This window comes from Melanotaenia boesemani, chromosome 14 (genome assembly GCF_017639745.1).
Source record: "Melanotaenia boesemani isolate fMelBoe1 chromosome 14, fMelBoe1.pri, whole genome shotgun sequence".
Classification (NCBI taxonomy): Eukaryota; Metazoa; Chordata; class Actinopteri; order Atheriniformes; family Melanotaeniidae; genus Melanotaenia; species Melanotaenia boesemani.
The window spans coordinates 6,533,271-6,548,141 of NC_055695.1; the positions used below are offsets into that span (position 1 = coordinate 6,533,271).

General features: G+C 36.6%; 1 protein-coding gene across 4 annotated transcripts; it reads left to right on the plus strand.

The window, feature by feature from the left end:
* The first annotated feature begins 6,229 nt into the window (after nt 1–6,229).
* Nucleotides 6,230–14,429, plus strand: LOC121652520 (regulator of G-protein signaling 21-like). 4 transcript variants are annotated; one of them, XM_042005315.1, is made up of 6 exons: nt 6,230–6,248; nt 10,345–10,398; nt 10,486–10,581; nt 10,659–10,714; nt 10,810–10,976; nt 13,226–14,429. In XM_042005315.1, the coding sequence occupies exons 2-6, from the start codon at nt 10,373–10,375 to the stop codon at nt 13,409–13,411; spliced, it is 531 nt and encodes a 176-aa protein (XP_041861249.1). In that variant the 5' UTR covers nt 6,230–6,248; nt 10,345–10,372; the 3' UTR covers nt 13,412–14,429. The 4 variants fall into 4 exon arrangements, with proteins under 4 accessions (XP_041861249.1, XP_041861248.1, XP_041861246.1 ...); XM_042005314.1 differs by lacking the exon at nt 6,230–6,248 and adding an exon at nt 6,953–6,988; XM_042005312.1 differs by lacking the exon at nt 6,230–6,248 and adding an exon at nt 8,767–10,204.
* Nucleotides 14,430–14,871: the final 442 nt, after the last annotated feature.

Here is a 14,871-nt window from a genome sequence, read left to right on the forward strand (position 1 = left end):
GGGGAGGAAGAAACTTTACATCAGTCTCGACCACAGAGACTCCAAAAGATTAACTCCTCCTGTGGCAGACTTTCAGTGGTTTAAAAAATAGTAGGAGGGATGAAGGAGATTTTTTTTCCACACTATCTTGTAAGGATCTAGGGACCCAGCAACATTTCTCTTGCATCTTCCTGCTAGTCAGTGTGTGACAACTGTGTTAATGTAGAAAGCAAAGAGCCAAACCAAACAGCATCCTGCAACAATAACAGGAGATATTTAACATTGTTTTCAGGATTTCTTTAAATGCTTTTTGAGAATGCAACACTACAGTGTGATTCATGTTTAAATATGTGGTTCAGTTTAAATCATCAGATGTCTGTGGCATGTTTATCGTTTTGTTTGTTTGTTTGAAAGGGACAGTTGCACATTATTGAACATAAGTAAAAACACAGAGTAAATGTTAGCCTAGAAGCTAACTTGCAGCTAACTGATATAACAGCAAGGTACAGACAATACAAAATAAAGTGCAAACCACTTCTAGTAAATATTATTGAAAGTGCATGATTTAAAATGCACATTTGAAGTGCATGGCATTGGAATTTAACTTAAAAAAATACAAGATAAGCACAAACACTAAAATGGCTTACCATTTACACACACAGTAATAAGTAAATGACAATATATAACAAAAATAAAACACTCAACAAAAAAGCAGGAAAGATGCAGTAGAGAGCAGTGAGCTGCAGAGCATCTATCTAGCTGTGAAGATGGGTTTGGCTGGTTATCAGCCAGTTGTTGAGATGGGATTTAAAAGTGGTGTGTGTGGCGTGTTCTTTCATTGCTGGTGGTGTCATGTTCCAGATGTTACTACCCCTCACTAACAGCATTGCCCAAAAGAGGACCTCACATGCAGGCTCTTCATGCAGTGGCTCTCATGGTTCCTCCAATGAGCAATTATAGTTTGACATAGTCCACTAATTGTGGTGGTGCTAATCAATTTAATATTTTGTATATTGAACAGGCATAGTTAAATGTTATGATAAAAAAACAGGATATTTACTGAGGATATGGCAGCAGTAGTTTTGACCTATTTTGAAAAAAAAAAATCTGTTGTAATTTTTCTAAAACAAAATACTGGGATTTTTTTTATGTGATTTCATCATTTAAATTCCAGATTTTGTTCAGTGTGGATGGAGAAATATTTTCTTTTACATGAGATGGAAGAGTACCACATGAGATGACATATGAATTAAATTATATTCTAAAGATTGAGATACAAGATTGAGATATGAACAGTTTCAATTACAAATTGCAAGATGAATCCTGTGGCCACAACACCTGGTTGTTTAGAGACGCAGTACAGAACTATGGCAATTTTCTGTAATGCGCCCCCTATCGCGGGCCAATTCAGCAGCCATTTTGCATCCTACCTGTACTGTGAGCTCTCTCCAGCCAGTAAAAGAGTCTTATCTTGACTCTTGTCTAATTTTTGTTCTGTCTCTTTCTTTCTTTCTTTCTTTTCCTATCTTCCTCTGATAATGTCTACTAGGGTTTCTTTGCTGAATCAGCCACAATGCACGCTTACAATGGCCAGTGTGTTGATTTCTGTTTGCTAGCATGTGATGTTATGCGTAAAGGGAAACTCGTTTTGAAACGTCACGCAGTGTCCTAAATGAAAAAGTTGTATAGTGCAGTTTCTCAACCTTGAGACGCTGCTGGGCAGAAATGGCTTCAGAAATGCACATAATGGATGTCACTGTGCCATCAAACAAGTCTGGAATGCAGAGTTTTAAGGTTGGAAAGTTACGTAATGCGTCTTTTAGGTTACACCTCCTCTATAACAGGTTTTTGCTTTGTCCTTGTATTAAAAACGTAACAGTCTGACGTCATTTGTCATATTTACATTGCAGCATGTGATTTCTCTCTACATGCTTTCTATATTGCTCACAGTCTTTTTGAACAGTGATTCTGTTATTAAAGTATTAGTGACCTCCTGTAAGGTGGTAAGAAAACTGCTAATATTCAAAGAAAGCTTGATTAGAAAAGAATGTATCATGAGGTCAGTCACACCATTAACCCTTTAACACCATACATATCATATTTGATACATACTCTTTCTGAGACCCTTTTACATCATTTCATGGTAAAAGCTATACTTCAACCGCTGTTATGAGCAATCTGATACTTGGTTTCTGTTCCCTGGTGGATAGGTTTTGCACTACAATAATAATACCATGTGACATTTCACATGGTAGAAAGATAATTATTTTTGTTTTTTGGGTTTTTTTTTTTCCATATTTTGTTAAAGGGTCAAATTAAGACTTTAGATTAAAATAATTATTATATTTTATGCCCATTGTTTCTTGTGTATAGAATTAAAGGGTTTTGTAGTTTTTGGGTGTGTATTATGTGGTTATGACTCCATAGATCAAGTAATATTACATAGATGCTCAGTTGTAATGGGAGATGGGTTGACTGGAAACTTGGTCAATGCTTTGGTCTGATGTCATCGTTTAAGGAAAATAAAAAGTATAAGTTATACCCTGGTCTGGTTTTGAGCAACTGCTTCGTATGGTATGTTGACTCTCTCACCACAGCTGACTGAATCTTGAACCAACCTTTTACCACATTCCTGGAGAATCATTTGCACTGCAACTGAGGAGGTCTGAGGAGACTGTTTATGGAGGATGCACCGCCCACCAGGGAGTGCTGTTGCACTAAATAACTATACTTAGTCTGTAACCATGTTAAAGGTGGTTTGTGTGTGTCAAAGTAACATCTAAATTAAACCAAAGTCTCCCTCTCAAACACTGCAGTATAACAAGTAAGTCATTACTATACATTTCCCCTGTCAATGGTTTTTAAATATTTAGGTTATATCCAGAGATAGAAAAGCAGGAACAATTCAAAATGTGAATCTTTCTATAAAATCCATTGCCACCAGGGCAAGTTAATCAGTTTGTAGCTGTTAGTAGTCACTATAGATTTGATATGATATGATATGAAGTCCTGAATCTTTATCACATTCGGGGAAGGGAGAAATGACATACTGCATGATCCCTTATGATCCCTGATCCCTTCAGGATCATACATATTTGTAACACATGAGAAATTTAGTGTTTGCAAGGCCTCTGGTGGCTTTATGGGTTCAGTATAATAGACGGGCTGTCCCCTGTAATATATCTACAGCACACACTGTTACTTTTCTTTGTCAAATTTTAGGAATCAGTATGTAAACTGCTGCAGTTTGTAGCTCCTGCATTGGCTTCAGTATTCCCCAACATTGGATGTACATGACCACTAGATGGAGACAAATGGCTGAACTTATTTCAGGTTCAGTAACGTCATTACTGTACAAAACTATAGAAGGTTTAGCTGTGAGTGAAGACCCCAGTGTCAAATGTTGTACCTGAAATTTCATCACCAACATCTCTTGTAAGGGTTTCAATGAACTATCACCTGGAAACTGTTTGATAGTTTTCTCAATATAATTTATCTTGAGATGACCTTTTGATTGTGAACTAAATAAACTGAAAATTGAATTTAATTAAATAGACATGCATATTTGAAAGATCTATTTTAAGCCATTTCATAATTCAGAAGAGTAAAAACAAAAGTGCATGTGGCGTGTTAAAGGTTCCTGCTGAGTAAAGTCAAATTCACCAGGGATGTGCGTGTGACTCTCAGAGCAGGGACTTCTGTCTGAGGACAAAGGACAGCATAATAGGAACCTGTCAGTCTGACTTCCCCTGAATCTGCCTCGGCTTCACGTCCCTCGTCTATACCGAAAGCTGTTTCACTTCCACAGACTCTTCTGGTGAAATCCTTGCAACACTGATTCCCCACCCAGCTAGGCAGTGGGGACAGCACTACTCTTCTGCTAACACAACAATGGATGACCACACTGAGGGACAGCAAAGGGGAGTAACAAGTAATAGCAAACTAAAATACTTGAGAGATTGTTTATACATTTTTTTTCAATAAGGAGAGACCACTGCAGCTGTGATGCTTTCCAGCTGAGGCATAATCTTGGAAGGATTTATAGTGATTGTTCAGTGTAGTATATGTTTTAATTCAGCAGTTCTTCATCCTGTCTCTCATCCATGAGAAAGAAAATCCCAGACAAAGATTTCCTTTCAAATAAGAATCATCTGACTGTGGCCATTTCCCTGCTAGACTGTTTGCATGCATCCATATTGTGTGAAGTTCAGTTTTTTTGACCTGCCAAAAGTTTTGTTGCCTTTTTATTAGTCATTGAGGCTCCTCTTTGCCTCAACTGGTCACTCACTGATGCTTTCAGATAAGAAAACAGGTCTTTAGACGTGATAACAAAAATAGAAACTACAGACTAGTCAAAACAAGATCAACAGCAATGACTCAGAGGTGCATTTCTTCCACCTCGCATATCTCTGCCTCTAAGAAGTTTGGTTATTTAATGCTTGATTGTTCAGAAAAACATTTGTTTCAATTTAATGTCCCTGTAATCCAGAAAGAGAAGTGCCACCACCATTCTGTACCATTTTATAATGCCTCCATCGGATTAGATTATGTGTGTGATGACTCAAATAGCAGGAAGTCTTGTTTTGATCCACGTAAGTCATCATACTTTTGCAGGCTTTGGTGCCAATTTTAGTTGAGCCTAAGGCATTGATGGAAGATAAGCCAGGCATATCAGATGAACAGGTTCAAGCACAGGTGACAAAAATGTGTGAGAAAAAATGTGAGAACATCCACAAATGCAGATGTGGGAAAAATCACAGCCAGTCTTATGTTTTTTTAAAAAGAAATCATATTTGTCTCAAACATGATGTACTATTCCATATCTAATAAAACGGACGTGTTGCTCTCCTCCATCAGCTAGCGAGCAAACATAAAAAATGATTAGATGCAGCTGGTGTGATGGAGTCTATTCTAAGTCAAGTTGTGAAATTTTCCTAATTCTACCAATTTGCTTTCAACAGTTAAACCTTAATTAACCATTAAACCTAACCAGATATTGTATTAAATTGAAATTAAACACTAAATGTGAATAAATGAGGAGTGAGTAGATGCAAAAGTTTGAGATTTTTGGGTGGCAGTCACATCTGGAACAGAAAATCACTTCTTTTTGTGACATTTTAAAATGCCACTATCCTCATATATACTTAAAGAGGCTTCGTCTATTAATCTATTAGCCACAAGATAGTTCAGTTGTTGATCAGCGTTTTTTTGTTTGTTTTTTGTTTTTTGTTGGTGGTTTTAGATGTATGTTCTGTAGTGTTTTCTAGTTGGAAGGATAATATACCATTGTAACATCTCAATAGCAATGAGCCTGTCTGGTGACATTAATAGAAATATTTTAATACATAACCATGTGTTACAAGTCATGGATTACAAAACAGGACAAGATAATTAACTTGCGGTCACGCGTTAGTTATGCGTGGGAATTTATGGCTATAGCACATGTGTAACATGGCTAATTTTGATTTAATTTAATTTTAACCTTCAGATTAATTACAATTATGTAAGTGAGCTTATTGGGTTTGTCAAACTGAATAGATTACGACAAAAACAACAGAGACAGGACACCAAGTACACCATTCAATGGAGGCTTCACTGCTTTATTATTCCCCAAAAACTACTAATCCTTCAAAAACAGGTTACAGTCTGCCAACTCTGTGGGAAACCTGGGGGGGATTTCTTACTAAGAGAAGAAAAAGATGGTCAGATACAATAATATCCACCATTATAAACACATCAGTGGACACATCAGTTATGCATGGCCACAACTAAACTGCCTGCCAGGCATTGACATTACAGTCATTCAGCAGACACTTTTATCCAAGGAGACTTACAATGGTTAGGTAGTAATGTTAGGGGTCTTGCCAAAGGACCCAAGTGGAGGATGTTAATATTCATCCCCTGGGGGAATCAAACTCTGGTCCCCCACATGGGAGACAGATTCTCTACCAACTAAGATATCCAGCCACAATAACATCCCTTTCCAGTGCATAACAAACCCATAACCACTCAATAAAATCAATTTCCTTCCCATGTCACCAACTGGGCTCCATACAATACTTCCTCCAGAAACTTTTGGGTCCTTCAGCATTTTCTTTCATTGCATCACTTTTTAGGTTTTACTTGATTTGTGCCTTTTTTTTTTTACCCATTCAAGCAATCTTCTGTCTAACAACAGTGGCTACATGCCTACAAATCATAAATACCCAAATTATATAGAAAACAAAGGATTTAGGAACACCAAGCTTCTTGGACATTCTCCAGTAACTGTAAGTAATTATATTATTATTTCAATCTTCATCATCTCAGAGCTATCCTGTTTTTTGTTTCTTTCTTTCTTTTTGACAACATGTCCAATTTAAAAGCTGAATGAATGATTTTATGATTATCTGCATGTCTGAAATATCCTAAAGTATTGTTCATTGTCATTAACTGGAAGATGTATAAATTTATTTCTGGGGCATCATATCAATGTGAAAACCAACATGGAAGAAAGGAGTGTTTCATTTCTACACTTTTACAAGAGAAGGAAGGTTGCTAGCAACTAATCCTGGCCATATTTAATACCATAACTACCTTTAGTAAGCCATTGTTTAACTCTGTCGTGTTGTTTTACAAATAAAAGTGAAAGCAGAACACTTTAGTCAGCAGTCATCACGCAGTACATTGTTATTCTGTGAATGTTCATCTTGTCAAAGTACACTTTTTGTCAGTCAGTCGGCACTAAGCAGTTGAAATATTTCTTGATTTCCCATTATTATGTAATTCTAGGGTCACAAAAGTTTCTTTAAAAACATGTAAAAGTTGGCGTTATACACTTGACTGGTGAAAGAGAGCTATTGCCAACAACTAGGGGGAATTTTGGTGTTATGATCACAGTGAAAATATACAGAAGTTAATTCTTTGAAACACTGTGGTTAAAAGAATCACTAAGTATTTAAATTTCCAGGCAGTCAGATCGTGTACTGTCAGTGTTTACTTGCATAGTGAAATAAGGACCAAAAGATTTGTAAGTTGATGAGGCTACTTGTAGATTTGATTTGCTACTAGTGTTCTTTATCAGTGCTTGAATGTTCCTTCTTTCTTATGAAATCCAAATGATTTCTGCATTTTAGATTTAATGGTGTTTTGTAGATGCAGTGATGTTTTTTGTCAGAAAATGTTGGATTTGTGTTTTACCTTGCATATCATTAATCTCATAGCATGATTACCTAATTCATATTTGGGCTAAAATGTGTTGTTTGTTTAACTGTACTCTCCTAGTATTGCTGATTGACCGTGCACCGTTGCTTTGTTATGAAACCTTAAAATATGACTTAGGAAATTATGCTATGAGGCTACAATATAGCTATTATCTGAGCAGCCGAACCTCCATCCACATTTAATATGTCATTTAATATTAACCTTCTAAATGACAGGAATAAGCAGAAAATGGGCACAGAAAGTGAGTCATTTTCAGTTTGATTCTACGTGGCTCACCATCAGTAACTTGTTCCTCCTAAAAGCCAAAAAAGGGGGCTTTATGATTGCGTAATGCCTCATTTATGAAAAGAATGTTTTCTAAAAAGCTAAGTTGTTATCTGTTCATCGGCGTGTGCAGGTTATGGAAAATGTTACTGGTATTTTTTCAACTACAGTATGTCACTGGAGCGTTGGATTTATGTTGCTGGTACTGAGATGACTTTTGTGGCTAATTCTTATTGACTGTGTCAGCAGAGCGGAGTCTGGCTTTGACTCTTGGTCTGTTGAGAACTGCATTGGACAGGTTTGTGACTTTAATTTTCAACTGAAGTATTGAAGTCACGTTTTTTTTTATTATTATTATTATTATAACCTTTATTTAACCAGGAAGAACCTCACTGAGATTAAAATCTCTTTCCCAATAGTTTCCTGGCCAAGACAGCAAAAAATTACAACCACATCATTGTTTCAGCCTGATGCCAGCAATGGCAACGTGACCTAATTTTCACATGCGTGTCAAGTGACAAGATATGAGTGAACTGTCAAAAGAGACATCATTTTGTTAACAAATACCTGTTAGCTTATCAGTAAAAGCTAACAGGTATTTGTTAATAGTGTTAATGTTTCTCGTACTTGTTAATGGTGTGGGTTTACCATTATTTTCCACTAAGTCATGAGGAGTAGCTCCACCAACTGGGTGTTGTCATCAAATTTAAATCGTGTACTTTTTAGTGCGACTGTAATCACAGGTTACAACAATAGTTTTGTAGCCACGATCGTTAGAAAATATCAGCCAGACAAACGTGCACCTACAACTGATACCTATTCAGGTGACGGAAAAGGCTTTTGGAGTTTTTAATTTAGCTTCAGGTTTTTTTGTTCTTAGGATACAAAACTAAAAGGAGTTTAATAAATGAGATTATCATCCTTGTTGTCAGTTGAATGGAGACATTTAGACACAGTGTCATGAAACTTGTCTTCAGTCTTAAAGACTGAAGATGCAGATAACTTAAACCTCTGATGTCTGTCAGATAAATATATTTTTTCAGAAATTAGAGGTAGAGTAAATATAAATGGGCAAGAAGGTTTATGCCCGGCATACTTCTTAAATAAAGAACAGTATGACCCTGCAAATATAGTTTGCTGGGAAAGTAAATGGTCCTTTCCATTTTATCTTTGGTTTCATTTGCCTTTCATTGTCGCGGACAACAACTTCACGTATGCATTTACAATACTAAAGTGTCTTTTATGGCCTCGTGGGTTGTACAATCTCTCTTTTGGAGCTGTGGAAATCAAACAATAGCATCATGTTTTATTCTGTTCCTATTTTCAATGTCTAAGCAAATAGATATGACCCTGCTATTGGATAATTACTGCATGGGCAATAATCTTTCAGCTGGCAACAAGTTATTCAACACAAAATGCTGCAATGAGTAGCTTCTCGTTTCTTAAAAAACATGTTGAAAGACACGTCCTGGGGTCATTAAAAAGATGTTAGTCTATTAAAGAAGGCTCAAATTACTGTCATCAGGCAAAGAAAATATCTGAGTAGCGTCAGAAAACTATTAAACATGGATAAAGAATTGTCTAAAGAATTATTAAAAACTGGAAGGGTTGTAAGGGACATCATCTTCCATGAAAACACGATCAGAAAACAATCCTGAATGATTGTTATAAATTAGACAGAAAAAAAATTCAATATATAAACAACTTAACTCCTAAAAATGTAATTGTAAACATAGTTTAAGCAGGATGGGAACCAGTCAAATCACAGCTAATGTCACTTCATACATATAGTGGATAACTTTGAGTTCTTATGAAGACATTTGTTTAATTTGACCAAAATAAAAATGATTTACAGTATCCTTTAAAAACACAACTTCATGAACAATGCTCAGTCATGAGGCTACTTTACATTAGCAAGTAAGCAGTGTTTAAACATTTTTAAAAGCAGTGCACAATTTACAATATGATGCATTATATGCATGAAAAAAAAACATTTTCAACAAAAACTTTGTGTAAACTCAATGGATCTGTCACAATGACACTGTGCTCAGTGACCAAAACAATTTGCATTCACTACAGTTTCCCACATTCTTGTGTGAAAGTACAATTTACTCATGCATGCAATATTAAGGGTGTTGGCCACTGAAAAGTTGAGTCCAATGTTGCATGTGCACTCACTGCTCCTGCGATTCTAGAAAGGAAATTTGAAACAAACCCACTTTAGCATTAGCCTAACCACAAGCACACCAGCATATCTGACAGTGAGACACCTGAGGGTTTCCAAAAGAACACAAAACAGAAACACACCCATATTTATGTCCAAAAAGACTCAAAGACACAGACAGACAGACAGACAGACAGATAGATAGATAGATAGATAGATAGATAGATAGATAGATAGATAGATAGAGAGATAGAGAGATAGAGAGATAGATAGATAGATGGTGGTACAATTCTTCTCAGACTTTCAATAGATGCCATTTGGCAAAACTTTGAGCCCCATCTTGCTCCAGATGGAGAGCTTTGACCTCATCTGATAGCTTCACCACCACTGACTGAGTGAGATTGTGAATGTGTGAATGAGAAACAAACCCGCAGCAATGGTTTAGTGTTTATCCAATAAAGATTTACTGTGATGTGCAGCATGACATGTATGACACGGAGTGGGGAGGGAAAAAAAAATCTTCCTTTCCAAATGGAATTTTACAGCTGTGAGTCAGTGACACCAGATGTTGACACCAGCTACTTTCATCAAAAGGTATTTAGATACCTGCACCAGCAGGCCCTCAGCGTCAGGCTTTATACCTTCCCTGGAAAGTTAAAAACGAGCTCAGACAGTTTAATCTCTCCAAAGGAAAGCGCCAGGGATATTAAAATGCCTAAACTTTTGTTTTCAAGGATTCGCTTTTATGATATTAAGGATCTGATGCCAAACATGAAACGGCCCAGAAGGTAAGCCAGAAAACCTGAGGACAAACATTAAGACTTACATTCATTCTTTATGTTCTTTCTTATGTCTGACTGTATATCTTTTTACAGGATTGATATAATACTGACTCGGACAAGGCGAAAGAAGGACACCGAATGCCTTTCAGAACAGAAAATAAATGATGAGACATATCCTCCGGATCAAAGGTAGGGTGTGTCTTTGTTAGGATTTTCTATCTTCCTGCAATTAATTAAAAATAAATTTTCAAAAGTCTTTGTTACAGTTTGCAGGTTGATCATAAACTTCACTTATCTCTGGAGAAATTGCTGAGAGATAAAAGTAAGTGAAACAGCTCACAAAATTAGTTTTATCAATCTTTCTGATTTTAAACAGTGACTAATTACTTTCATATGTTTCTCCTTCCTTCTGTTCAGGGTACTTGGCAGCATTTCGCTCTTTCTTACAGTCTGAGTTCAGCGAGGAAAACATTGAGTTCTGGCTCGCATGTGAAGACTTTAAATCAACAGCTTCCCCAGATGACCTGAGCTGGAGGGCAGAGGAGATCTATCGGGAGTTCATCCAGCCTACAGCCCACAGAGAGGTCAGTTTGACAGTGAGACCAGGGTTGGTAAATTTCTTTTTGCCAACGTTCTCACTCCTAGAAAAAAACAAAAAAAAACAGCTCATACACACATTACAGAACAGGGGAAATTGTGATTGCATCAGCCCAATAAATAGTACATCTGATCAGAAAATGAATCAGGAAGTGATTCTTAAAGTCAGTGAAGCAACATGGATTACTACTTAATGTCACAACTTCCACTGCTTGCAGTGCTGCATGCTTGGCCTGTGTTAGTCCATTCCATTCATATAAAACTGAGTTTAGAACTGAATCTGCTCAAATGTAAAGCCCTTAAACCTTTTAGATCCCTCGGCTATTCTTCACAGCCTTTAAATGTTGTAATTATGATGTTTAGAATACTTACCAGACAATTTAATGCTGAGCAATTTGTTTTGTACACAAGTAAAATAAGTGAAATATCTGACTCCTAAATGTTAATGTTTTGTGTAACAGCATGGATGAAGCTCTTCACCTATAAGTTAAAGAAACTTTTGAGTGGCTTGAATCTTCTGTGGTAACAGCATGGTTTTTATGCCACAAACATGATCTGGCAAATGGTTTAAAGTCTGCTTAAAGGCATGGCCGGAGTTCAAAGAGGTCAAAGCATCCTTGTGCAAGAAGGACACCCTTACCTCTTCCTGTTACTAAATGAATGAATGTCATGTTGATGCAAGTCTATTTTATGATGCTGGTATAATGCTCTTATGTAAACTAGAGTCAAGAGTTTAGATTTGGACAAATTTGCAAAAGAGGAGTTAAAGTCCAGAGTTTAGTTTTGCTTATGCTGATGATGCTTCTCGTAGAAATCTCGGATGAACCTTTAGATTCCCAGCGTGCAGGATGAGCTGCGAAGACAAAGATGAGCTGCGGGGATTTTATGTGATTTAAAACTGCTTATAAATGTGACTAAAACTATATAAAACTTGTTTTCAAATTTAAAGTCCAGACCACAGATCCTTCCTAGAATTATCACTTCACAAGGCCAACTCATCGAAGCAGTATTGGAGTACAGATAAGATGACGGCCTCTCCTTCAAGCCTCCTATCTCCAAAACTGTCATTATTCAAAAAAAGAAAAAAACTGTTTGGTTTTGTAATAACTGGACATAATGTCATCAAACTTTGTATTGTGTTTTAATCATATATCTTTGGTTAAATTTTTGTAAAACAACAGACAGACAGAAAGGGTGACCAATAGTATTGATTTATGAAGGAAAACAAAAATCACGTGGCAGCTTGTATAACAACTTCAGTTAAAACTGGGTTTTTTACTTCAGGATTAAATTCTGCCTTTGCTTTGCGGAGAAGAAGAAACTGGTGGCTTGATTATGGTGATGTTATATATATGAATGCTTCTTCTAAATTCTCTCCTGCCCTTGATTTGGTTTACAATGGTTCACCTTTTGTTTTTAAATGCTCACGTTGGTTGGTCTGACTAGTTCAAGAGAAGAGTAAAGCATTGTTGGTTTCCCGTTTGTAAATGCTTCCCTCATATCGTGGATTAACTTAACTAAATAAAAAATCTTCAATCATGAGAACTCTTCATGTTAACTAAGGGTCAGAACAGAGCTGGACAAAACATGTTACTCCTGCTGCCTGGAACAACCTGCAATAAAATGATCTGGAACTGTAGGACCTCGTCTCACTGCTTGCTTTAAAAATATTTAAAATTTATGGACAAATAGATCAGAGTGTAGATGCTTTGCTTAACATTTTGCTTCAGATCTCAGGGACTTTGTAGCATTGATGGTGGTTTAGTCCATGTTTTATGTATGCATATTTGCTTTTAATCTTATGTGTTTGTCTGTAGTGTGGTTCTGAATAGCTGTCATTTCTCTTGTGCTGCTGCCATCTTGGCCAGGACCTTCTTGTAAAAGACATGTTTTAATCTCAACAAGTCAACTTTACTAAAGTTGAGTTGATTTAGTGTAAAGGGAAATAGAGGCTTCATAGCAGTATCACTGAAAGCTAGCTAGAGTAACTACCATACTACCATATTTCAATATTAAACCAGCTGAAAGCTCTTGTCTTGCATGTTTACTTGGACACTGTTTAACCCTAATCCTGATTTAACTGAATGAAGATGTGTGTATCCTCCAAAAGCTGCTATCTGATTCTCCATTGTCATGGTTTCTGTGGTGCCAACACATTGTCAACACATAGTTTTGAGTCCAGCTTCACTTCATTCAGCATCATAAATGTTGACTCTACTAATTCGTTTTCTTCCAGATCAATGTAGACCATGATGTCAGAGAGAAGATCAAACGGTCTTTGGAGAGGCCGAGTCTCTCCTGCTTCGACGAAGCCCAGAAGCATGTCTACCTGCTGATGCAAAGAGACTCTTGCCCTAGATTCCTGCATTCAGACGCCTACCTGAGTCTTAAAGGCAAATCCAGGACTGTTTGGTACTTTTAGTTTAGAGAACAAAAACTGTTGTTCCCATTTTCTATTTATCTGAATTGAGAAGGTGTTTCACACTGTAAGAGAGGTGAAGCCTGCTTCCAATCAGTTGTCTTTTCAGGAAATAGCATCTGTTACTTTCGGTAAACACAAACTGAAACTGTGCTTTCAACCAAGTGTAATTTTAAACTCTCAGTGATGGTCAAATGATGTATTGATGAAAAGCTGTTTACCAGAATAAAGCAGGTTAGGTACCACAGGAGCAAAGCAATGTGAGTGACACGATGTTAAACAGTTCAGGGTTGCTTAAAATGCTGTTTACTGTAATTTTAAGCTAAACAAGGTGCATTGTGTACATTAATAAAATGATAAAATGAGAGAAAATGGTTTTTGATTTTGTGGGATGTCACTATCTAGTTACATAAATAGGCAATATGTTATTATTTACAAAAATGGGACTTCTTTGCCAACATTGCATTAATTCCAGCTAGTGTTTGTGGTCATTCCTACTCATCGTCTATGACATATTATCAGAAATTATATTTGTCAGACTGACTGACTAACTGCAGACATGCTGATGGGCATGAGTCAAAAGAAAGAGATTGAGAGTTTCCATAGCTCACCCAGCAATGAGATTCTGTTTAAGATCACATGGCTGATATATCCTCTAATTAGGTACTGGGATGACTCTGTACACCAGCAACAGGGTTTGACGAACTGGAAAAAAGAAACCCCTCTTTGAACCTTGATCCCACTCTGTTCTTTAAATGTCCTTATTCCTAAAAATGCTGCCTAAAAAAGGAGTTCTGAGACAGCTAATAATAACTCAGGGGCTTAAACAACAACAGTGGAGTCATCGGACAACCTGAAGCGTAACAGCCTGAATGTGCTTCCTTGTTAGGGGAATAATCTCATCACCCTCAGACAATGATGGGACAGATACACAAGTTTTTTTTACCAAGAAAAAAAGAGTAGCACTTTAAGAAAAGATAGTTTTTTTGTTTAAGTATAAGATTTTCCTACCACCTTTTTAATCTGCATCAATAAAGATTTTTCTCAAATGGGTTTCTGATTTACTGACTCAAACAGAGTAAAGACATGGACAATGTTATAGTACTTATACTGTTAGTTTAGGTAAGTCATTATTAAAACAGGTTTTTGGTTCTAAAACTGGTTACAGGGGAAAAGCTAATGAATATGACCTGGGTTGACTGTATAAAATCTGCTTTGTCAATCCGGTGTAATCAGATAATATGTCATTAGTACATTTGTTCTTATCTCTAAAATAAAATAGTTCCATCATAAGAAATCACGTGTTAGTTATGTAGGCAGTTGTTTTGTGTAAGACAGCATCCGAGTGACGCAACAAGAGACATAAACCATTGGAAGTAAAAAGTGTAACCCCTGACGGAGCATAATTGTTTTCATCTTCACCAACTGTATTATGTAAGATCTAAATCTGATCATGTTTATCA

Excerpts from the sequence above, each read along its gene's own strand:
- LOC121652520 (XM_042005312.1), top strand. The coding sequence starts at position 10,176 with ATGTTGACACCAGCTACTTTCATCAAAAG. Across the intron at positions 10,582-10,658 it reads ACATATCCTCCGGATCAAAG|TTTGCAGGTTGATCATAAAC; the intron begins GTAGGGTGTGTC and ends TCTTTGTTACAG. Across the intron at positions 10,715-10,809 it reads GAAATTGCTGAGAGATAAAA|GGTACTTGGCAGCATTTCGC; the intron begins GTAAGTGAAACA and ends CCTTCTGTTCAG.